General features: G+C 43.8%; 1 protein-coding gene across 8 annotated transcripts in view; it reads right to left on the bottom strand.

Moving 5' to 3' along the window:
- Positions 1 to 26,774, bottom strand: part of ARHGAP21 (Rho GTPase activating protein 21) — a 138,923-nt gene that overhangs the window by 61,729 nt on the left and 50,420 nt on the right. For 7 of the 8 annotated variants that reach the window (XM_077268388.1, XM_077268386.1, XM_077268383.1 and 4 more), the window contains exons 2-5: positions 24,965 to 25,144; positions 18,710 to 18,734; positions 2,410 to 2,502; positions 729 to 807 (exon numbers count right to left, since the gene is read on the bottom strand). In XM_077268388.1, coding sequence (XP_077124503.1) covers positions 729 to 807; positions 2,410 to 2,502; positions 18,710 to 18,734; positions 24,965 to 25,144 — 377 coding nt within the window. Of the gene's footprint in view, positions 1 to 728; positions 808 to 2,409; positions 2,503 to 18,709; positions 18,735 to 24,964; positions 25,145 to 25,293; positions 25,313 to 26,774 lie in introns of those variants that run through there. The other variant, XM_077268390.1, reaches the window with a different exon arrangement.

The following is a 26,774-nucleotide window of genomic DNA, read 5'->3' on the forward strand; positions in this document are numbered from 1 at the left end:
TCCCATATTGCTCGAAACCTGTGGCCTGCTTAATAATGTGGAACATCATTTTTAAGTAGTTTTCCTTTAATTAGAATCACCTGGAAAACTAATTATCACATGTGTTTAATATTGATTTCAGTGATCCATCGAGCCCTGAGACACAATGCCATCCACGAGTTTATTTGAAAAACAAAACAATTAAATCTTTATGACACTTAAATCCAATTAGCATAATAATTTGGAACAGTGTATATATCTGTATATGGCATAACATAGGAAAGATGGCAGTTAGCACCCAAGCATGCTCAGATAACACCTTATCCAAGCACGTTTGCTCATCACTAGTGGTCACCTATCGGTGTGTCATGCATAGGATAACAGTAGCAATTTTTGACTCCTTCCGCCACGTTTAAGTGGGAAAAATAGCAGGAGCAATTACACAGAGGACCAAACCTCCAGCAGTACGTGCAGATTTTACACCAGAAATGGCAATTTAAAAAAAAAAAAAAAAAAAATCACAAAGCAAATCTGCGCCACTTCAGATCAACAGTGAAAGGCGTGCTACTTTTATTATTGCACATTTTACGCCAACACAAATCACTTCTAAGATGGGGGTCCCCGCTTAATTGTAAAGTGCTGTGGAATATGTTGGCGCTCTAGAAATAAATGATAAAAACAGTTGTCGATAGATCATAAAGCAGAAGATATAAACCCCCCGCACAGGCAGACACTACATACATACATACCTGTTCTGGATTAACGCAATCACTTGTGAGTACGTCTTCCCGATGACACTCTCCCCATTCACCTTGATGATTCTATCCCCTAAAAGATCAAAAAGGAAAGAATTCTAAACACCGACTCCGGTAACAAGAGAACATCGAAAAATCACATTACAAGGGAAACCTAATTGGCAGACGCAGGCTAAATCCAGACACTCTGGACTATTTTCAGTGCAGGTTTTCAAGCAAAATTTGCCACAAATTTGTAAACTGATGTGGGTTCATCATACCCATTGGAAAAGGGAAAATCTGCAGGAAAAAAAAAAAAAAAAAAATCGGCAACAGAATTCGCATGCCGCGACTGGGAATCTCGATTCCACAGACCTTTTCCTTTTTCTGTGGATATGGATTTTAAAACCCCATTCATTTACGGGGTCCTCTAAATGTCTGCTGATCTCCTATGTGGTGCGAGTATTCACCCTTAAAGGGATTGTCAGAAAATCACCGAATGTTTAAATCAGACTGAGACGCTGTATGTATAAACTGGGTATGCACTAATCTAGGTCATTGTGAAGTGAGGTGGGAGAGGTGAGCTGTGACATCACCTATTGTGAATGGTGGATCCTGTGTTATCTACTGTATATAGAGGTGTTATCAGTCATTGTACAGGAGGAGGATGTGAGCTGTGACATCACCTATTGTGAATGGTGGATCCTGTGTTATCTACTGTATATAGAGGTGTTATCAGTCATTGTACAGGAGGAGGATGTGAGCTGTGACATCACCTATTGTGAATGGTGGATCCTGTGTTAGGCTTCTTTCACACTAGCGTCGGGCCGAGGTCCCCGACGCTAGCGTTGTCCCCGCCGCACAACGGGGGCAGCGGATGCATTTTTCCAGCGCATCCGCTGCCCCATTGTGAGGTGCGGGGAAGTGCGGGGAGGTGGGGGCGGAGTTCCGGCCGCGCATGCGCGGTCGGAAAAAGCGGACCGTCGGGAGCAAAAAACGTTACATGTAAAGTTTTTTGCTCCCGACGGTCCGCCACAGCACGGCGCAACCGTCGCAGGACGGTTGCGACGTGTGTCATTGCGACGCAAATGCGTCGCTAATGTTAGTCAATGCAGAAAAAACGCATCCTGCAAGCACTTTTGCAGGATGCGTTTTTTTCGGCAAAACGACGCATTTGCGACGTAATGCAGTAAACGCTAGTGTGAAAGTAGCCTTATCTACTGTATACAGAGGTGTTATCACTCATTGTAATCTGCTCTGTGATGATAATGAGACTGCTGAACAGTCTGCAGCACAGTACTGTATGAATCTAGTATAAAGCCTGGTGGCGACTGAAAACTGAAAGAATTCTTATATCCATCATATAGTTAGAAATATGTAAAGATGGAAAAAAAAAAACAACGTAATATTTAAAAGTGTTTTTCCATTTTCAGGAAAGTACCCCAAATGTTTTCAGGCATGTACAACACCAAAGACCAGTTGTACCATCTCCGGGTCCAGCACAGACTCTGCAAAAACTCCAGTGGGGGAAGGAAAGCATCATCTAGTTTAGACGCTTTACAAGTTTGGGGGTGCACTTTGATGAAAGTGGAAAACCCCTTTAAATTTTCTTTTCTTTCATTTTAACATAAAACATTAAATTTAAAGATGTCATGTTCTGACTAAATATTCCCTTTAACATAATATAATAAATCACCTGTGCATAACCCGGCTTCATGTGCTGGACCGCCTTCCTTAACTTGCTTCACAAATATGGTGTCCATTGGCTCCAACCGGTTTCTGGGTCTTCCTATGGAAGAGATGTAGATCTTTACAATAAAGGACTCGCACAATACAACTATCACTAGTCCCATAATGTGGATGCTATATTCACCATAGGCAGACTACAAATACATCACAAAGCTTTTTGCATATAAAAAAAAAAAAAAAAGTTTAAAAAAATATGAAAAAAAAACAAACAAAAGTTCAAATCACTTTATTAAAAGAAAAAAAAAAATACACGTGTAATCGCCGCATTCAGAAAAGTCCAATCAAAATATAAAAACAATTTACTCAATCGATAAACACCATAAACGGGGGAGGGGAATACGAATGCCAAAATTATGTATTTGTGGTAGCTGAAATTACACAAAAAATGCTGAAACAAGCGACCAAAAGTCACATCTATCCCAAAACAGTACTAATAAAAACTTCTTGCCCTGCAAAAAAATAAATAAATAAAGCTACGACACTGCTCCATTGGTCAAAAAAAAAAAAAAAAAAATGTTACGCTCTCAGAAAATTACAACCCCCCAAATTTTCTTGCAATGTCTGATTTTTTTTCACCACAAAAAAAAACAAAAAAAACTAAACAAAAAAAACTGGACATGTTTGGTATCGCCGTAATCTTATTGATGAGCAGAATCATATTGAGAGGTAATTTTTATCACAAAATGTACACAGTGAAAACAATTCCCAAAAAACTCAATTGTGGGGGGTGTGGTGGGGTCGGGTTCACAATTTCAATGCATTTGGATTTTTTTTTTCTCCGTTTTCGAGCACAGTACACGGAAAAATGAATGATGTCATTCAAAAGTACAAAAAAAAAAAAACCCTCTTATGCCTATGTGGACAGAAAAATAAAAGTTATGGCTCTGGGAAGTAGGAGGTAAAAACAAAAAAAAACAAAAATGTTAACTGGATGCAGCATGAAAGGGTTAAATGGGGCCCTCACCATTACGCTGACTGTACCGTTAGCGGCAGGTTCGTGGTGCTTTGGGTAACTTGCTTTTAAAAGTTTTATAACTATTTTTGAGACGAAGGATGAAGCAAATTATCCAACAATGCAATTAAGAAAATAAAAATATCTGCCGTTTTGGGTCCACAGCACCTATGCAGACTCATGCATCTCTGACCTAATACAATCAAATCCTTTATTATTTACAGTACGGTCACACTTAAAGATCCACATTAAAAATTTGTGCACAGCAGGAAAGATCCAAATGAAAACTGTTCCCGTGTGATGGAGCTGCGGTTTGCACGGATTTGGAAGCCATGTCACTTAGTGGGATTCTCAAGAAGTAGAAAAAAAAACACATTAAAGAAAAAATAAAATCCCTAAATACCTCTGAATTAGCAATTTACATGTATTTCATCTTGGGAGGTAATCATTATTGAATGAAAACGGCCTGGAAACCTGTGCAGTTGGACGCCCCGTCCCCTCCCAGAGGATCCCTTTAATGAAGGGTTACCCATGCAGGATGATCACTATTGCATAAAGCTAATCAGCACATGGACCCGTGCACCATGTGAACCAACCCAAGATCAGGTGGTAGACAGAGCGGGGGGGGCCCGGGGCAGACAGGGGCCTGGGGGGGGGACGGGCCGGGGGGGGGGGGGGGGGGAGGGGCCCGGGGCAGACAGGGGCCTGGGGGGGGAGGGGCCCGGGGCCAGACAGGGGCCCGGGGCCAGACAGGGGCCCGGGGCCAGACAGAGCGGGAGGGGCCCGGGGGCAGACGGGGGCCCGGGGGCAGACGGGGGCCAGGGGCAGACAGGGGCCAGGGGCAGACAGAGCGAGGGGGGGGGGGGAGCCCGGGGCAGACAGAGCGGGAGGGGCCAGGGGCAGACAGGGCCGCGGGTGAGCTGTGAGGTCACCTACTTTCAGTGACTGATCCCGTGTGATGATATTGTGTTGGAGGAAAGCGGTGATCTACACTGAACACAATTCAGCCCATCAGTACAATACATCAAGATCCCATTTATTTAGACATCACAAAGGACAAAATATTTATAATGTAAGAACTTGACCTTAAAGACCGGTCATTTTAGCGCAGATATATACGGTATATTTTTTTTTTCCCAGCATTTCAAAAAAACTTCCCATCCCCACCCGTCCATGGCTTTCCCGGGGTCGGTGCAGAGTGTTGGCAGGTACTAAGCAAATACTTAAAATATAAAGTGGAATCATTTTGGGTTATCTCCTGTATCGAGAGTCAATTAACTTTCGCTCATGGGTCAATTATTTAATAAAACGCCGTCTTTTTCAGCCATTCCAATGTTCTCATCGGTAATTTTGATCGCATGCTCGGCAAACTCTGGACACACCGGATCAGATTTCAATCAATTCCTCGGTCATTTACATTGATGCGGCGTCCAAAAGCCACCGGGCTACGGAGGTTACCGAAGATTTGGAGAACACACGAGATGGTAGAGTATGGAGATGTAGCGAGTGTCCAGGAACGTCCGGTCTAGGTCTCCTTTGAAGGTGCACCTGCGCTCGGCCAATTACTCGGCACTAATGGGATCTCATAATTTATACCGATCCGGAGGTCACACTGGAAGAAGCCAGGTCTGGAGGATTAGTATGGCGGCTTCTTTCATCTGTGGCAAGCTTGGTGTCAGACAGTAGTGATGGCAAGAGCTTTACCATGGAGAGCCCCTATTCATGGTCACAATTAGGCCTTATTCTGCCTACAAGAAAAAAATGGCCATCAATGACTTTTTTTCATCAGTATTTACAAAAGAAAATCCCATGGCAGCCAATATGACTAGTGATAAAAATTCCCAATTAAATGTCACCTGCTTAACCCAGCAGGAAGTACGGCGGCGGCTAAAAATAACTAAAATTGACAAATCTCCTTGCCCGGATGGGATCCACCCCCGAGTACTGCAGGAACTAAGTACAGTCATTGATAGACCATTATTTTTAATCTTTAACCCCTTAAGCCCCGAGGGTGGTTTGCACGTTAATGACCGGGCCAATTTTTACAATTCTGACCACTGTCCCTTTATGAGGTTATAACTCTGGAACGCTTCAACGGATCTTGGCGATTCTGACATTGTTTTCTCGTGACATATTGTACTTCATGTTAGTGGTAAAATTTCTTCGATATAACTTGCGTTTATTTGTGAAAAAAACGAATATTTGGCGAAAATTTTGAAAATTTCGCAATTTTCCAACTTTGAATTTTTATGCCCTTAAATCACAGACATATGTCACACAAAATACTTAATAAATAACATTTCCCACATGTCTACTTTACATCAGCACAATTTTGGAACCAAAATTTTTTTTTGTGACGGAGTTATAAGGGTTAAAAGTTGACCAGCAATTTCTCATTTTTACAACACCATTTTTTTTTTAGGGACCACATCTCATTTGAAGTCATTTTGACGGGTCTATATGATAGAAAATACCCAAGTGTGACACCATTCTAAAAACTGCACCCCTCAAGGTACTCAAAACCACTTTCAAGAAGTTTATTAACCCTTCAGGTGTTTCACAGGAATTTTTGGAATGTTTAAATAAAAATGAACATTTAACTTTTTTTCACACAAAATTTATTTCAGCTCCAATTTGTTTTAGTTTACCAAGGGTAACAGGAGAAAATAGACCCCAAAAGTTGTTGTACAATTTGTCCTGAGTACGCTGATACCCCATATGTGGGGGTAAACCACAGTTTGGGCGCATGGCAGAGCTTGGAAGCAAAGGAGCGCCATTTGACTTTTCAATGCAAAATTGACTGGAATTGAGATGGGACGCCATGTTGCATTTGGAGAGCCCCTGATGTGCCTAAACATTGAAACCCCCCACAAGTGACACCATTTTGGAAAGTAGACCCCCTAAGGAACTTATCTAGATGTGTGGTGAGCACTTTGACCCAACAAGTGCTTTACAGAAGTTTATAATGCAGAGCCGTAAAAATAAAAAATCATATTTTTTCACAAAAATTATCTTTTCACCCCCAATTTTTTATTTTCCCAAGGGTGAGAGAAGAAATTGGACCCCAAAAATTGTTGTGCAATTTGTCCTGAGTACGCTGATACCCCATATGTGGGTGTAAACCATTGTTTGGGCGCAGGAGCTCAGAAGGGAAGAAGCGCTATTTTACTTTTCAATGCAAAATTGACTGGAATTAAGATGGGATGCCATGTTGCGTTTGGAGAGCCCCTGATGTGCCTAAACATTAAACCCCCCCACAAGTGACACCATTTTGGAAAGTAGACCCCCTAAGGAACTTATCTAGATGTGTTTTGAGAGCTTTGAACCCCCAAGTGTTTCACTACAGTTTATAACGCAGAGCCGTGAAAATAAAAATTATTTTTTTTTTCCACAAAAATGATTTTTTAGCCCCCAGTTTTGTATTTTCACAAGGGTATCAGGATAAATTGGACCCCAAAAGTTGTTGTCCAATTTGTCTGGAGTACGCTGATACCCCATTTGTGGGGAGGGACCACTGTTTGGGCGCATGACAGAGCTCGGAAGGGAAGGAGCGCCATTTGGAATGCAGACTTAAATGGATTGGTCTGCAGGCATCACGTTGCATTTGCAGAGCCCCTGATGTACCCAAACAGTACAAACCCCCCACAAGTGACCCCATATTGGAAACTAGACCCCCCAAGGAACTTATCTAGATGTGTTGTGAGAACTTTGAACCCCCAAGTGTTTCACTACAGTTTATAACGCAGAGCCGTGAAAATATTTTTTTTTTTTTTTTTTTCACAAAAATGAAATTTAGCCCCCAGTTTTGTATTTTCACAAGGGTATCAGGATAAAGTGGACCCTAAAAGTTGTTGTCCAATTTGTCCTGAGTACGCTGATACCCCCTATGTGGGGGGGAACCACTGTTTGGGCGCATGACAGAGCTCGGAAGGGAAGGAGCGCCATTTGGAATTCAGACTTAAATGGATTGGTCTGCAGGCGTCACGTTGCATTTGCAGAGCCCCTGATGTACCCAAACAGTACAAACCCCCCACAAGTGACCCCATATTGGAAACTAGACCTCCCAAGGAACTTATCTAGATGTGTTGTGAGAACTTTGAACCCCCAAGTGTTTCACTACAGTTTACAATGCAGAGCCGTGAAAATAAAACATATTTTTTTTCCCACAAAAATGATTTTTAGCCCCCCAAATTTTTATTTTCCCAAGGATAACAAGAGAACTTGGACCCCAGAAGTTGTTGTTCAATTTGTCCCTAGTACGCTGATACCCCATATGTTGGGGTAAACTCCTTTTTGGACGCACGGGAGAGCTCGGAAGGGAAGGAGCACTGTTTTACTTTTTCAACGCAGAATTGGCTGGAATTGAGATTGGACGCCATGTCGCGTTTGGAGAGCCCCTGATGTGCCTGAACAGTGGAAACTCCCCAATTCTACCTGAAACCCTACCCCTAACCGTTTACTGAACATTTTCTGACAATCATAAGTGCCACGTATTTCAGTGCCACGTATTTCAGTGCCACGTATTTCAGTGCCACGTATTTCAGTGCCACGTATTTCAGTGCCACGTATTTCAGTGCCACGTATTTCAGTGCCACGTATTTCAGTGCCACGTATTTCAGTGCCACGTATTTCAGTGCCACGTATTTCAGGCACTGAAAAATACGTGGCACGTAAATACGTGGCACGTAAATACGTGGCACGTAAATACGTGGCACGTAAATACGTGGCACGTAAATACGTGGCACGTAAATACGTGGCACGTAAATACGTGGCACGTAAATACGTGGCACGTAAATACGTGGCACTTAAATACGTGGCACTTAAATACGTGGCACTTAAATACGTGGCACTTAAATACGTGGCACTTAAATACGTGGCACTTAAATACGTGGCACTTAAATACGTGGCACTTAAATACGTGGCACTTAAATACGTGGCACTTAAATACGTGGCACTGAAATACGTGGCACTGAAATACGTGGCACTGAAATACGTGGCCACTGAAATATCGTGGCACTTATATACGTATATAAACGTATATTTCAGTGCCACGTATTTCAGTGCCACGTATTTCAGGTTAGGGGTAGGGTTAGGGGTAGGGTTAGGGTTTTTTGTTTTTTTCTTGTTTTCTTGTGTTTTTCTATAAAAACGCATGCGTTTTACCGCGTTTTCATGCATTTTTTCACACATGCGGTTTTTTTAAAAAACGCATGCAGATAAAAACGCAAGTGTGAAACCAGACTAAAAGACGCTTTTTATAGCAAAAAAGTTTTTGCGTCTCCACATTTTGAGACCTATAATTTTTCCACATTTTGGTCCACAGAGTCATGTGAGGTCTTGTTTTTTGCGGGACGAGTTGACGTTTTTATTGGTAACATTTTCGGACACGTGACCATTTTTTATCACTTTTTATTCCGATTTTTGTGAGGCAGAATAACCAAAAACCAGCTATTCATGAATTTCTTTTGGGAGAGGCGTTTATACCGTTCTGCGCTTGGTAAAATTGATAAAGCAGTTTTATTCGTCGGGTCAGTACGATTACAGCGATACCTCATTTATATCATTTTTTTATGTTTTGACGCTTTTATACGATAAAAACTATTTTATAGAAAAAATAATTATTTTGGCATCGCTTTATTCTGAGGACTATAACTTTTTTATTTTTTTGCTGATGATGCTGTATGGCGGCTCGTTTTTTGCGGGACAAGATGACGTTTTCAGCGGTAACATGGTTATTTATATCCGTCTTTTTGATCGCGTGTTATTCCACTTTTTGTTCGGCGGTATGGTAATAAAGCGTTGTTTTTTGCCTCTTTTTTTTTTCTTACGGTGTTTACTGAAGGGGTTAACTAGTGGGCCAGTTTTATAGGTTGGGTCGTTACGGACGCGGCGATACTAAATATGTGTACTTTTATTGTTTTTGTTTGTTTTTTTTAGATAAAGAAATGTATTTATGGGAATAATATTTTTTTTTATTATTATTTATTTAGGAATTATTATTATTTTTTTTTACACATGTGGAAATTTTTTTTTTTACTTTTTTACTTTGTCCCAGGGGGGGACATCACAGATCGCAGATCTGATAGTGTGCACAGCACTCTATCAGATCTGCGATCATACTTTCATCGGAGCAGGCTGCAGCTTTCATCTGCAGCCTGCTCCGACCCGGAAGTGCTCCCTGCAGGACCCGGATACAGCCCCTCGGCCATTTTGGATCCGGGGCCTGCAGGGAGAAGACGTTCGGTACGAGGTGAGTACATCACCTTGTACCGATCGTCTCAGGGAAGCCCGCAGGGAGCCCCCTCCCTGCGCGATGCTTCCCTGTACCGCCGGTACACCGCGATCATGTTTGATCGCGGTGTGCCGGGGGTTAATGTGCCGGGGGCGGTCCGTGACCGCTCCTGGCACATAGTGCCGGATGTCAGCTGCGATATGCAGCCGACACCTGGCCGCGATCGGCCGCGCTCCCCCCGTGAGCGCGGCCGATCGCGTATGACGTACTATACCGTCACCGGGAATTAAGGCCCACCCCACCTCGACGGTATAGTACGTCATATGGGATTAAGGGGTTAAAGACTCCATAATAACAGAGTCTGTACCACAGGACTGGCGTATAGCAAATGTGGTGCCAATATTCAAAAAAGGGGCAAAAACTGAACTCTGTAATTATAGGCCAGTAAGCTTAACCTCTACTGTGGGTAAAATCCTGGAGGGCATTCTAAGGGATGCTATACTGGAGTATCTGAAGAGGAATAACCTCATGACCCAGTATCAGCACGGGTTTACTAGGGACCGTTCATGTCAGACTAATTTGATCAGCTTCTATGAAGAGGTAAGTTCCGGACTGGACCAAGGGAACCCAGTGGACGTAGTATATATGGACTTTTCCAAAGCTTTTGATACGGTGCCACACAAAAGGTTGTTACATAAAATGAGAGTAATGGGGATAGGGGAAAATATGTGTAAGTGGGTTGAGAGCTGGCTCAGGGATAGGAAACAAAGGGTGGTTATTAATGGAGCACACTCGGACTGGGTCGCGGTTAGCAGTGGGGTACCACAGGGGTCAGTATTGGGCCCTCTTCTTTTTAACATATTTATTAATGACCTTGTAGGGGGCATTCAGAGTAGAATTTCAATATTTGCAGATGACACTAAACTCTGCAGGGTAATCAATACAGGGGAGGACAATTTTATATTACAGGATGATTTATGTAAACTAGAAGCTTGGGCTGATAAATGGCAAATGAGCTTTAATGGGGATAAATGTAAGGTCATGCACTTGGGTAGAAGTAATAAGATGTATAACTATGTGCTTAATTCTAAAACTCTGGGCAAAACTGTCAATGAAAAAGACCTGGGTGTATGGATGGATGACAAACTCATATTCAGTGGCCAGTGTCAGGCAGCTGCTACAAAGGCAAATAAAATAATGGGATGTATTAAAAGAGGCATAGATGCTCATGAGGAGAACATAATTTTACCTCTATACAAGTCACTAGTTCGACCACACTTAGAATACTGTGCACAGTTCTGGTCTCCGGTGTATAAGAAAGACATAGCTGAACTGGAGCGGGTGCAGAGAAGAGCGACCAAGGTTATTAGAGGACTGGGGGGTCTGCAATACCAAGATAGGTTATTACACTTGGGGCCATTTAGTTTGGAAAAACGAAGACTAAGGGGTGATCTTATTTTAATGTATAAATATATGAGGGGACAGTACAAAGACCTTTCTGATGATCTTTTTAATCATAGACCGGTGACAGGGACAAGGGGGCATCCTCTACGTCTGGAGGAAAGAAGGTTTAAGCATAATAACAGACGCGGATTCTTTACTGTAAGAGCAGTGAGACTGTGGAACTCTCTGCCGTATGATGTTGTAATGAGTGATTCATTAATTAAATTTAAGAGGGGACTGGATGCCTTTCTGGAAAAGTATAATGTTACAGGGTATATACACTAGATTCCTTGATAAGGCGTTGATCCAGGGAACTAGTCTGATTGCCGTATGTGGAGTTGGGAAGGAATTTATTTCCCCATGGTGGAGTTACTCTTTGCCACATGGGTTTTTTTTGCCTTCCCCTGGATCAACATGTTAGGGCATGTTAGGTTAGGCTATGGGTTGAACTAGATGGACTTACAGTCTTCCTTCAACCTTAATAACTATGTAAAAATGTGGTACCTGTGCTTCTCAGGTGGATGAAGAAAATGGGGGAGAAGAATTAAGTGCCCAATAAATGTTTGTGAGCTCTCGGATGACACAGGGACCCATTCTCTCCACTTGAATAGGTGAGTTTGTCCTACAAATTGACCACTATTTAAAAAAAAAATAAATAAATAAAATAAAAATGAAAACCATTGTTCTAACCATTTAAAAAAAAGAAACAAAAAAACATTAAACCAAAACCATTTAAAAAAAAAAAATAAAAATCATGAGAATTTGCCCAAATGGGTATGCATGCACCCTTCCAATGAACACCACACAAAATACCTACATGGAATATTGACATCTGAGTGAGTCCATGAGGGGTGGAGCAGCTCACGTTTGGTAATACAGAAAGACCCCTTTGTGATCAGGACCTTAAAGGGTTTTCCCCATCATTAGCTGGTACAGGGGATTCTGTAGACGGCTTCTGACATGAAGCCCCACGTAGGGCGTTAGTCATGGGGTTTTATAAAGGGGTTTCTGGGACCCATTTTCATTTTAAAGTGATGGCAAATTCGCCATCAATCTATAATTCATGGGGATCTGACTTCTGGGAACCTTCATTGTCCCCAAAAATGAAAGCACTGCAGCACGGCATTAGCTCCACCATGTCTGAGCTTTCCCGAAAACAGCATGGAATTACAGCACTAGTCAGGTATATGGTGTTGTGCTGCAGGGGGGAAAAACAGGGCAGGGGATACAGTGCTGCAGGCCCTTCATTCTCAGAATAGGTGGGAATCGCAGGGGTCAGACCTTCACCAACCATAACGTGATGACGTATCCTAGTGTTAGGCCGCCATTTTAGAAGACCCTTAGAACATATAGGTGTATTTCACTACTATGACTATTGATGACCGATCCCCGGAGGTGGTCTGAAACTGCACCCCCTCTGACCAGCGAGATGGAACACCAACTCCATGAACGGTGCAGTGGCCGCTGCTGGGGTTTTGCAGATATTCCAATGAGTGCGGCGCTGATCTACAAAGCCTATCCGCGGGTAATCATCATCATGTGAACAGGGGCTTTACAACTACGCCACTGTTCGGCCACCAAAGCTAAAAACAGCTGATTACAGGGGGGGGGGGGGGGGGAGTTGAGTGTCGGACCCCCACGATCAGATATTGATGAGCTACTCAACAGAGGTCATCAGTATCATTGTAGAGAACTCTCCCATTAATGGTCTGGGTCCAACTTCCAGCACCACCAGCAGTTTAAGGGTGCCATTTACCCAGACAGCACCACACCTACCATCATGGTCATGCCTGGTACTGCATATTACAGCAGTGAAGTAGTGAATTCAGCCGTAACCACCATAGCGGCACTACATCTGGGTAAGTGATGGCGGGTAGGGATGGTTCAGCTGATAAATGGTGGTGTTGGACCCCCACCTTTCTTGAGCTGACGGACTACCAAAACCATAAAGTCCCATATGGGTCACCGGTAACTGTACCCGGATACACATGTATGTTCCCATCTGCAGCCCGTGTCCATCCATATGTATGGCGTGCGCAGGACCAGACTTGGCCGCGGTGGCTGTAATGTCGCACGTAAATCCAGCACGGTCACAACAAAATATCATCACCACCTCTCCGGCCGCACCACATTCCCGAGATGCCGGACTATTCTTAACTGCTGCATTTCTGACATGGGTAACACGCCGGACCCTAAGCGTCCTCGCTGCCCCATTAATAGGAATGTCATCTCCTGGGAAATAATATCCTATTACAGCCAGAGCCGCAAATACATTCACGAGTCGTCTCCAGGGGCAGAAAAGTGGGCGCGAATATAAACCGTGCAAACCATGTGGCCCCTGAGCGGTCACGGGCCTGGAGGTGCCGCTGCACGGTGACTGAGGACAGTAATATCCACTCACAGTGGGTCTGTCGCCAGATGTCACAACACAAACTGCATACATTACTAAATAGATCACAACGACCGAATTCACAGGAACACCAGCCTCATCAGGTCCAAGGTCAGATTCACACATCTGGGGGTTTTGTTTTGCAGTCGGAATATGAACCACGATGCATGGATAGGCCCCTGACCAAAAACTTGACTGCTATATTGATGCCTATATGGTGATCTAGGTCGGATCAGTAGACCTGTATATCGCTGCTCGTATTCTGACGGCGAAACATAGAAGTGTAAATCTTATTAAAGTTTAATGCAACTTCGCCCCAATGACAGCTCCTCAGTGTTTGCCTCCCTGCTGAGATCTCACCCTACTCAGTACAAGCTGTCAGTCAGGCTGGGTGGGCAGATATTGGTTAAACTTGGACTAAACAGCTCTCGCTATAGAAAGGTCAGGATTATGCAGCAATTCTGAAATGGATTATCAAAGTAAGTACACCAGCCTTATCCGGTTTAAGACATCTATTAAATAGTATATTTGTATTGTATACAGTTTGTATACAGTCTGTAATGTGCAATTTTGTGACCTTTACACTTATAAAAAGGAGAATACAGCATGCCAGGGAGTGTAGGAAAAACAGAGGCAAGTGGGAATACCAACAGGTACATGAGCCGTGCTAGGTACCTAATCACTCTCCCAATTAAAATCTACATGATCTTGTTTCACTATTAAGAAGAGTTAAACAATCACCTTGGCCATAATTAGACATATTGTCACAATTAGTCAGTAGATGGCTTGAATACCTTCTTTAAATTCTTTAGATGGTACAATTTATAGCTGTGGATTTTGTCATTTTAGAAATTTTTGGGAACATTAAATGGTAAAAAAAAATGTGCCGTGCTTTTGTGATTAGAAAGCTACAGCTGCATGTGCCTAAACGTCCACTAGATGGCGCTTTATTCACAATAATAAGTGGCTCAAAAGTACAAAAAAAAAAAATGAAAAACAAACATGATTAGATGCAATATATCAGCCTTATTCCAGTCATCATATTGTGCAAAAGCTTCTGTGCAATATATACCACTAGAGTAACAAAGCTCAGCAGTGACCACCACAATGCTAAATGTGACCCCTGTATCTGAGCAGTCCGTGACACCGGACAGCTAGTAACCCAGGGATTACTGAGACTGTGGAACATATCAACGTCAGGGGATCCTAGTTCAGGACCCCCATACACTGCAGAGGTGCCGGAATGTGCAGCCACGTTCTTAAGACCCGGGATGACCTTTACATGGCTGTCCTTCCCTAGGAGAAGAAGCTATCGGCAGATTTACATATGGATTTTGTGGTATGGCTGTGTAGGTGCTGGTCTCCCAATAAAATGATAGCTTTTTTTTTTTTAGGGGGTCTGATGGCCAGTCCTGAGAAATCTAGTCTGGAAGTAATATGCAAAAGAGACTAGAAGTGCACCGGGGGCGTGTCAATACACTCAGACTGCTTCTTCCACTCCCCCTATACACTTCCTGCCTGACTTGCATACGACTAATGCGCTAGATCTCTCAAAATTGTCACATTGGATCTTTCCAAGAAAAATAACATTTTTTAATGGTAGCACAAGTGTCACTTATATAGTTATACTAGCTGTTTCCAGCCAGCTAACGCTCGGCATGCTCATTGCTAAGTGGTTGAATTACATAGAAAGGAAGTGCTGCGTGTGGTAATGTGGTGGGGGGGTGGGATTGTGTGTGGTATTGGGATGGGGGGCGGGATTGTGTGTGGTATTGGGATGGGGGGCGGGATTGTGTGTGGTGATGTGGTGGGGCGGAGCTACTGTGCAGGGGGCGGGATTAGCGAGTAATCACGATGCCTCATATATATATAGATAAACTAATTTAAGGGGGGTTGCACTACTGGACAGATCACACTTATTCACTTCCATGAAAAATAAAAACAATCGATACTAGACTACCATAACAGCGATGTAAGAGCAATGTTGGTGCTGACAAAATGCTAAAAGGCTGCAGCCGATATACACCATATAGACGTATACACCACAGTCTCAGTGTCTCCCACGTGACGTATATACAGCAGTCTCGGTGTCTCCCACGTGACGTATATACAGCAGTCTCGGTGTCTCCCACGTGACGTATATACAGCAGTCTCGGTGTCTCCCACGTGACGTATATACAGCAGTCTCGGTGTCTCCCACGTGACGTATATACAGCAGTCTCGGTGTCTCCCACGTGACGTATATACAGCAGTCTCGGTGTCTCCCACGTGACGTATATACAGCAGTCTCGGTGTCTCCCACGTGACGTATATACAGCAGTCTCGGTGTCTCCCACGTGACGTATATACAGCAGTCTCGGTGTCTCCCACGTGACGTATATACAGCAGTCTCGGTGTCTCCCACGTGACGTATATACAGCAGTCTCGGTGTCTCCCACGTGACGTATATACAGCAGTCTCGGTGTCTCCCACGTGACGTATATACAGCAGTCTCGGTGTCTCCCACGTGACGTATATACAGCAGTCTCCGTGTCTCCCACGTGACGTATATACAGCAGTCTCCGTGTCTCCTACGTGACGTATATACAGCAGTCTCCGTGTCTCCTATGTGACGTATATACAGCAGTCTCCGTGTCTCCTACGTGACGTATATACAGCAGTCTCCGTGTCTCCTATGTGATGTATATACAGCAGTCTCCGTGTCTCCTACGTGACGTATATACAGCAGTCTCCGTGTCTCCTATGTGATGTATATACTGCAGTCCTCCTACGGCTTCAGTTCTATGTTATGCGAGTAGTGATGAATTTCCTAATGTGAGGATATATACAGTGTAAAATTCATCTGTATTCGGTACGACAGACTGCGGCGAGTTCTTTACCAAATAGCCGAGTCAAATGCGCTCCAGATTGACGCCAACCTGGAAAAGCAGCTACGAGCAGCAGCATCCAACCCCACCTAACATCACAGCCGCACCAACGCGAAGCAGCTCCAGCCGTCACATTAGGGGCGAGTTAATTAAATGATTGACCAAATCTAGTGGGCTCTTTTTTAAGCAGAATTTGCACTTGGCATATATAGTCCTTGGCAGAAAAGAAAAGGTTCCCTACCCCTGTTTTAGCAGGAGGCCATTAGTGAGCAAATTCTGACCTGAATAGTTGTCGTGTATAGTGATACATGCTCCATTTTTCTAGCGCGGAGCTCCATACCCCCTGCATGGATTGGAATGAAAGGAGTTTCTTAGGAAAGACGATGATTAGTAATGTGCAGCATAGCGGCATTATTTTCCCATTACTGAGGGTCCCGACGGTCACGGTCCCTCCCCCCTGCAGGTGGAGTGGTCACAGATGGCCACTGCTGCTCCATTCATCGTGTATTGGAGAGCGAGCCATGCGCAGTGCTCAGCAGCCCTATAGGCAGTGAATAAAGTGCAGGCTGCGCATGCGACCACTGCTCCATCAGGACTGGGCTGCAGAGCTGGCTTTTCGGCGTTCCAGTGCCTTATTTCCAGGATAGTGTGTGGGGTCCCAGTGATGAGGAATTTATACCTCATCCCATAAATAAGGACTCTCAGGGCTCCAACCAAATAATGGCATATCCTAGGACTGCAGCACTTAATGAGAAAATCCATTAAAGGGATTGTCCAGCACCAGTCATTACTGCACTAGTAGAAAGTAGGCCTAATAAATCGGACAGGTGCATAATACTTGGTAATCGTACAAGCGTCTGATGCCACTCCGCTGACGTCCGTGACGCTAGACAAACCCTTTAAGGATCCTATTTGCGGTGCCCCCCGGGGTCAGTCTCCCACTCCCTTATGAGAAGGGATTCCCACCACAATCCGAGGGTCCTGAGATGTCCCCCCGCTCCGGCTCACACTGATCCATACCCTCCTCCACGTACGCGGCTCCAGCCCTACAGACCTTCAGGACAGCAGTCCAGCTTCCACCCCGCACAGCACAATGTGACCGCTGTCTATTGTCCTGCACTTATACGACCGTATTTAAAGAAAAAACAAACACGATGTCGTCTAAGGACCCCACGCTCTTTAAGGAATTCACATAAATGGCAGATGCTTTCAGACCTTTAAGTGGGATTTTCCTTATATAAACATAACCTCCCCAAAGAGGACAGGAAAGAACAAAAGATGGACGCTGGGAGAGGCGTCCCGAGCCAAAAGCCTCTTCAGTGAATATCCTACACAAACAGGAGCTGTCAGCGCGCTCACATAGCCGTCATGGCTGCCTGCGCATCCCCATCAGCACAGAAAATTACTGGAATGTCCATGTTTCCACCAACACGACTGATGAGCAGATTCACGGCACGGATTCCCTTTTTTCGTCTTTGTAAATGACCCCGATTAGTCCACAATTTATTTCCAAGTGGTTCAAAACCGGGCCTTTTACCCCCATTCACGACCAGACATCATGTTGCCCATTTTTTAATTTTATTTTTTTTTTTTTTTTTTTACGACCACAAAGGACTACTAAAACGCATTCTAATTTGTGGTTACTTTTACATAATTATTTTTAAAGTATCAGATAACCAAGGAAAACTGTAGGAGAGATCAGCGCAAATAGGGTCTTATCCGAGAATTAAAATATCAGATATGCAGGGTTTTTTGGTTTTTTTTTTTCCCCAGATGGAAGTATAGCAGAGACTGTTTCGGACTGGTGGTGGATTTTTTGGAATGTTTCATATATTTTGTTCATTCCTTATTTTCTCATTTCACACATCAAGTCCACCCCTGTAACATCACAAAGGATGTTTAGGGGGGGGGGCATTTTCACATTTAAAATACATTATTGTAGACTTCCCCTGTAACTACGTCTGGTATATTCGCCCCAGTTGCAGGACAAATTCAGATCCCCTGTAAAACAGATCTGGGTCAGCATCTGCTCCATCACATCACATGATTCCTGGGACCAGAGAGGAGGGCGCTTTACCAGTACTTTCTAATCTGTGTACACAGGGATCCCTTAGCACAGTGTGTACAGTAATCAGGAAGGCAGAGATGGTAACAAACCATCTCTGCCTTCTGTACGGAGAGACTGCCGGTCTCAGACAGCCGGCTCCTGCAGCTGCACGGTCTCAAGGCTTTGAAAAGACATTCTAATACCTCCTCGCAGAGATCCATGCGGACCTCCCTGACATGTCAAGTCCTTTAGCAGTTCACGAGCAGTTAAAGTCAAGAACGTAGTAATAGAGACAGGAAAATGGATTATTAACTCACCTCCACGGGTTCCATTTTCTTCATCCTGTAAGACATAAGATCGGAAGACAAATGAGCATTTATATAGAAATGGACATACAGCTCTAGTGTGTAATAAGTGATACGGCCAGACCTGGTCTGGACATCAAGACTGGATTTTACAGCAGAACATCAAATTGCGTGGGCGGTGAATGAAAAAAATGTGTTAGTGATGAACTGGTGACCTTTAAGATGCTAAAAGTGACATGACAGGTTCCCTTTAAACTACAATAATGCTTCCTGATCTTTACAGAAGACTTTTCAGAAGTCTCATTATCATCACAGACAGGATTACAATAACTGCTAACACTTTTATATAGCCTAGATAACAGGATCCGTCATTCCAAAAAGCTGTTACAGCTCACCTCCTCCCCCTCCCTTCACAATGACCTCTGTCCAGATCAAACCAAGCCCAGTTTATACGTCTACACAAGGCAATGTCCAGTCGGGTCTACTGCTTTATGTGGCTACAGAAAAGAACAGGAAGAAGAAACCTAACATTAGGCCTAGTAGTCAGCATGAAGAGATTTCGGTGATGGTTTTGGTTTTTTTTGTAGTTGTATGACATTCTTTAGAATAAAATAAAAAAACATCAATTAGCATCGCAATCTTAAACAATAGATCACTTTCTGAAGACAATCCCTTTAAAAAAAAACAAAACAAAAAAAAAAACACACTTTGGCTGGCCTGTATACATCGTCTAAGGTTAATGTTCACACGCTGCGTTTATTTCCGCAGTCAAAACCTGCTTACAAAAAGCAGGTTTTGCATCGTTTTTGTTGCCTCTTGTGCATATTGATAAGGTCTAGTAGCCCCCAAAAAGCCTGATGCAGCGTCCTTAGGTTTTTGCACCAAAAACAGCAAAAAGCTGATACCTACATTTTTGCATTTACTCATTGTTTCCTATGGGTGAAAAAACTATTGCAAACACGCTCAGGAAAAAAAAAAAAAAAAAAAAAGCTGAAAGAGGCGACAAGCTGCAGTTTTTAAAAAAATCTCACGCACACATTGGTTTTATTTTCCTGACCGATTTGGAAATCTCGGACTTTACTGCTACTGTAAAACGCAGATAGCTTTAAAAAAATGCAGAAAAATGCAATGTGTGAACATGGCCTAATGGAATATATACGAATGAAATTCACATACAAAAAACAAACCCTTCCAAGAGCAGCCGCCGCCGGCACAATGACACGGAGGAGGATCTGCGCCTTAGGTTTATCTCCCAGATGACCGGAGACTTCAGCAGTAGAAACAAGGAGCTTTTCGGAGTTCTTAAGGAAGGACACCAAAAAGCAGCAGCTGACAAAGGAATCCGCAGAAGGCGAAGGAAAAATAAAAGTCCTCGGCAGCACGGCCAAGAACCAAACAGGAAGAGATTATCACTGGTAAGACGGGTGTACACACAGAGCCGAGGGGGATCCGCTGGATGTCCGAGTGGAAGCCGACACCACTGTACGAGCGCGTATCTCCGATTAATCTCCATCTACAGTACAATACGAGGCTTTCCTGCTGCAGGATGTGGTGCGGAGCGCACGTCTACGGCTCAAGGAGGGAAAACAAGCCAGGGAAGTGGTATCGTCAAGAGTTCAGTCAACGCTTGGCAGGCAGAACCAAGGATCCCCCCCCCCCCCCGGTGTCACACTAAAACACACAAGCACCCCATGGATCTGTACTAGACAACAAATACGTCGTATTGTTATACATCTTCTGATTTGGGAGTAGAAAAAAGGTTGCACTTTCCTTCTAGCGCCACTCTTATTTACAGGTGGTGCCTGGTACTGCAGCTCTACGAGAAGCAGCCTGTGGAGTGCATCAGTTTCTGAAAATAAATAAATAAATTCCTTTTTTTCGGTCACAAGCCCATTAACTGAAGGATTCTCCTTTCTGGAAAAACAGCCGATTGGATAACACTGGTATAATCCAGACCAGCACAGCGCCACACATTGTATGGTGGCCGTTCTCAGGTACTGCAGCTCTCTACCTGAAGAGAATGATCTGAGCTGCAGTACCCAGGAACGGCCACTACATGGTGTATGGAGTTGTGCCGCTCAGGATTAGTTTGCAGAAAACAGCTGATTAGTGGGTGGGCCGGGAGTCAAATCCCCCCCCAATCCGATACTTCACACTTGTCCTAAATGTAGGGAATCACTCTCGTAAGCCTGGGAAACCCATTTAAATTTACACAAACTTTGGGCAGTATGAATTTTCTCTTAAAAGTAAATTTACCAGTGGGGAAAGATGGGGAAGGAAGGGGAGACTGGTGGTCAATGAGGCTACCGGCGGTTCAAGGCCGGCAGAGCTGGAGAGAAGTGCGGGGGGGAGGGATTACAGTCTATCGTTTTTTTTCCCTTATGGGGACAATCCTCAATGTATTATTCAAAATAGTTATGTCCCTTTAAGTAGCAACGATTAGTAATAACAATCGGAGAAAACAAAGAAATTCCACTGGACTGGATGGCCATTTGTAATAATATAAGTGAGTAAAATAAATAAATAAAATAATAAAGAAGCCTGTTAATGAATAAGATAAGTTATAAAGAACATTTATTAAACAGGCAATAATAGTAGGTACTTTAAAAAAAAGTATGTAAACCACAATCATTAATTTAGACAATTGTCAAGGCAGTTTTACCTACAGGGCAAAGATCAAGGAACCCACCACACCGACGCGCGTTTTGAAATGAAATGCTTAGTCCAGGACTGGGACGAACTCTGAAATGCTTAGTCCAGGACTGGGACGAACTCTGAGGCTGTAACGTTCACCCAAATTGATAACTACAAAAAAACTTTTACAAGTGGTGATGATTCCCCCCCACAAGCTTTGTTTCAACTCCAACCCTCAGTCGTGCATTGCTTGCCATCACCTTACTTTATGTGCGCGAAAAGCCTAATTATAACCTCAGATAAAAAAGTAATCTGGAAAAGTGGATATTATTTTTGGACAAACTAAAACGAAAAAAACTTAAGTTTTAGGCTCTGTTCATGTCAGCGGTAGGAAGTCTTTCTACTCACGACTATGGGGGTCTCGTCACGAAAACCTATTGAACGTTGCATTTTAATCATTCATCCCATCCGTTTTTCAACATCTGTCTGCTGTGAGTAACTGGAAAGTAATCCAATCAAGACAGCCATGATGGGTTATCCAACACTGATGGCTTTCCATTTAGGATCTGACCCTATACAGATTGTCCAGGATTAGAAAAAAAAAGGCCTGTTCATTTAACCTTTTCAGGTCCTGTAAATTTTTTTGTTTTTAGGCCCTCTCCTTTTCCTCCCCTTCTTCCGATAAATGGACAAATAGGTACCGTATATAAACACTTTTTTTTTTTGAGTGTATGAGCTATAGTTTTGACACCATCCACTTCACCATGTAATGTACTGAAAAATGGAAGAGGGGGAAAAATAAGTGCGGTAGAAAGGTAAAAAAAAAAATGCAGATGATGGATGTGTAACAGGGGTTGATAGGGGCTCAGTTCCTGAGCGTGCTACAAACTATCACATAATGCAAGGTTTTATCATGTGGTGGCAAAAGGCTTAAAGTGTAAGGAGCTGAGCTGCAACACCACACAACCCATGGTCAATGATGGTGCTGTGGCTGAAGGGGAAGCAGTAGTGCTTTTTTTTTTTTTTTTTTTTTTAAATCCTGGACAACCCTTTAGCGACTGCCAATACACATTAAAACGGCAGTCGTTAAGGGGCTTTATTACGGTTCTGCAGTTGTAAAATGGCAGTCAGAAATACGTGAAAAAAACTATATAAATCTGGTATCGCTGTAATCACACTGACCCGAAGAATAAAGCCGTCTTATATCACACGGTGAACAGCGCAAAATTAATTATGACTGTTCTTGTACTGCTATTTGTTCACTCTGCCTCCCTAAAATCAGAACCAGGCTCTGCTCACATTTATCCTGCGCTCTCCGCTGAGCGCTTACGTTGGTGTTTGTGTAAATTCCCCAAAAATGCATTTCAGACAAAACCCCGATGGAACCACTCACATTTGATGCTGATGGAGTAACTGGACTCAGACTGGTCTTATTTCCAGTGGTGTCTCATCATCATTTTAGGTGTCTTTAGAGCGCAAGTGTAGATAACAGTTCTGTGAATGCGTACCACCAGCGCAGACGCCAAGCAAAGTCCAAAGCGTCTACATTAACCTCATAGTCAGTGGTTTCTTCTGAATGACATTTTTGTGAGATTTACACGGAATCCCTGAGGTAAGTGGTCAGCATATAACACAAGGAGGTCATCCAGCTTTATTCTGGAAGCGATTGAAAAATGTTATGTACCCCAAAACGTTACTGATAAAAACGTTAATTTATTCCACACAAAACCAGCCCCCACTCGGGGGCGTCATCTGTCACGAACTATAGGGGGTTTCCACGTTACTGGTAGAACAAAAACTACGGAACAGCGACATGGCTTCTACCCCCTCAAATAAAATCCAGTGAACTCTGCACTCCCAAATCTAAATGCCCCCCTCCTTCAGAGCCCCACCGTGGATGTTCCAAAGTAGTCACTGCAGCTGTAACTGAAATCACTGAGGTGTAATTTCTACAATGGGGTCACTTGTGGGGGTTTCTGTTGTTTTGGTACCTAAGGGGCTCCATAAATGTGACAAGGAATTCACAATCTATTCCAGAAAAATTTACGCTCCAAAAAAAAAAATCAAATAGCGCTCGTTCCTTACTGAGCGCTGCCATGTGCAAAAACAGCAGTGTTTAACCACATATGGGGCATCTTCGTGTTTTGAAGAAATTGCGTAACCAATTTTGGGGTCCATTTTTTCCTATTATCCCTTGTAAAAATTAAAATTTGGGGCTAAAACATTTTATTAGTAAAAAAAAAAAAAGGTTTTTGTTTTTACATCCAGATTTTTAGAAAGTTCTGTTTCCAAAATGGGGTCACTTGTGGGGGTTTCAACTATTTTGGTACCATAGGGGCTCTGCAAATGAGACACTGTGTTGCAAGCTATTTCAGCCAAATACAAAATGTTGCCCCTTCCGTTTCGAGCCCTGCTGTGTATATAAAAAACTTTTTTTAGTACACGCCACGCTCAGTAGAAACTGGGTAACAAACTATGGGCCGCTTTTCATGCTGCCTTGTGAAAAACTGAAAAATATGGGGCTAAAGAAACATGATCGTGAAAAAAAAATGGAAATTTTTCATGTGACGACTTAATGTTATCAAATTCTGTGTAGTACATGAGAGTTCAAAATGTTCAATATACCAAAAAGGGGTCACTTGTGGGTGTTTGTTGTTGTTTTGGAACCTTAGGGGCCGTACAAATTGCAACATGGCACCCGCCATTTATTTCAGCCAAATTTATGTTCCAAAAATCAAATGTCGCTCCTTCCCTTCCGAGCCCTGCCATGGGTGCAAACATGAGTTTCTGGCCACATGTGGGGTATCGACGCGCTCAGAAGAAACTAGGGAACAAGTTGTGGGGTTTATTTTCTTGTGTTATTCCTTGTAAACGTGAAAAAATTGGGGCTAAAGCCACATTTTAGAGGAAAAATTACAATATTTTTTTCACTCCACTTTGCATTAATTCCTGTATAGCACCTGAAGGGTTAACTTTCCTGACAGTTTTGAGGGGTGAGCTTTTTAAAAATATCACTTTTGGGGAGTTTCCAATATATAGGGCCTGCAAAGTCCTTTTAAATCTGAATGGGTCCCTAAAGAAACAGGTTTTGTAAATTGGTTGGGGGGGAAAAAAATATGGGTTCATTAATAAGTCTGTGGGTCTGTACATTCACTCTCACAGAGCCGTGTATGGACCCCGTAGATTTACTACTGAACCTGTGCACCGCTCATGCAGGATACGTTATGGACTTCAGAGCCATGTTTTGATCATACTGGTTTGGAGTCTCAGGACCCAGACCCCTCACCAAAAGCAGAAACTTGTATATATAAAATCTTTTATAAAATAGTCAAAACAGATCCCCCCAGAAGGCGTCCATATCATTTCAGAACGATCTTGAGCGGCCATAAACAGCCCCTGTATTCTGCGAGGAGTTTCCAATTCTCAGGCTGGACGGACAGCCGGCATAAGGCAAGTATGGCAAGCAGAAGACCCTCCATGATGCCGTCCCAAACCCCAGAATAGGAGTAAAGAACCGGGACATTAAAAATACTAATTTGCTAAAAATTACTCATTAACTGCTAGAAGGAAGTGTGCGAGCAACAAAACAAACACCACGTGAGACGGGGTGGCCGATGGCGGACAATTACTCACCTTTATGGAGGTCTGGACTGCAGACTCAGGCGGGTAAACAATGAAGTGCCTTAATGTAAAACCAAAGCCCTCCGAGGCCCTCTGCAACATCACATTCTTTGGACCGGGCCAGCAGAAGACTTCCTCCTCCGTCGGCGATACCATCTCACTATGTTCTCGTCCATCTTTGTTTTTCGACACCTTAAAAAAAGGCAAAGATGAAAGTTATTAAAAACCAGAATATATAAAAAGCCCATTCTCACCGCATCATCAAAATATATAATTCGATGGCATAATAAAGGTTTGTATCCCAGTTCCACCGAATGACAAAAGCGGAGGACGCACTGAACCTTTGCAGCAGACATCGCCTTTGTTCCATGGCAGGGGAAGGAGATTCAGCAGCCATATACATAGTACTACATGGAGACGGCAGCTGCTACTCCGGCTCAGTTCTGACCTTCTGCCCTGTGGCCCTCCCCCTTGAAAACAAGCCCACATTCTGCAAATTCTGTCACCGGAGATAACAATCTGTATGTGAACAAGTCGTTAACTGGCACTGGCTAGCCACAGAGAGGACATAACCCCCCCATGGGTGCTCCCATACACATCAGATGGCAGGCCGACCAGTCTTTCCTATAATGTGTATGGGGAGCCTAAAAAAGGATGAGGACCCTGAAGTGCTCAGCCCCTTTATTAACGCAGAATTCACTAATAACCTTCTCAGGTTTAGAAAACATGAAGTGAAATGATGAGGAGCACATTAAAGGGGCAAAGGCCATTTCACTTATTGGCCAAGGGTTTCATCCTGTGATAATGAAGTCTGATCTCATGTGCTACATTGTATTACCATCCAAACACATTAGCAAACCTCAGCATTAAAGGGTAAATTATTCCTGCATTAAGTTAGACAATAGAACATGTCACAACAGAGGCCCCTATTGTCTGCGGTCAAGAGGGTCCCAATAAGAGGAAATGAAAACGCTTCTTCCAAATCAGGTTATTATGGCCATCATGCAACCCCCACAGAAGCACACCGCTGAGCAGGCAAGTGACGGATCTGGTGCAGCCCCCCATACCTGCACATGGCCTATCAGGCAAGTGACTGATCTGGTGCAGCCCCCCATACCTGCACATGGCCTATCAGGCAAGTGACGGATCTGGTGCAGCCCCCCATACCTGCACATGGCCTATCAGGCAAGTGACGGATCTGGTGCAGCCCCCCATACCAGCACACAGCTCATCAGGAAGTCACGGATCTGGTGCAGCCCCCCATACCAGCACACTGCTCATCAGACAAGTGACGGATCTGGTGCAGCCCCCCATACCTGCACATGGCCTATCAGGCAAGTGACGGATCTGGTGCAGCCCCCCCATAACAGCACACTGCTCATCAGGCAAGTGACGGATCTGGTGCAGCCCCCCATACCTGCACATGGCCTATCAGGCAAGTGACGGATCTGGTGCAGCCCCCCATACCAGCACACAGCTCATCAGGAAGTCACGGATCTGGTGCAGCCCCCCCATACCAGCACACTGCTCATCAAGCAAGTGATGGATCTGGTGCAGCCCCCCCATACCTGCACATGGCCTATCAGTCAAGTGACGGATCTGGTGCAGCCCCCCCATACCAGCACACTGCTCATCAGGCAAGTGATGGATCTGGTGCAGCCCCCCATACCTGCACATGGCCTATCAGGCAAGTGACGGATCTGGTGCAGCCCCCCCCATACCAGCACACTGCTCATCAGGCAAGTGACGGATCTGGTGCAGCCCCCCCATACCAGCACACTGCTCATCAGGCAAGTGATGGATCTGGTGCAGCCCCCCCATA

Source organism: Ranitomeya variabilis, chromosome 6 (assembly GCF_051348905.1).
Source record: "Ranitomeya variabilis isolate aRanVar5 chromosome 6, aRanVar5.hap1, whole genome shotgun sequence".
Classification (NCBI taxonomy): domain Eukaryota; kingdom Metazoa; phylum Chordata; class Amphibia; order Anura; family Dendrobatidae; genus Ranitomeya; species Ranitomeya variabilis.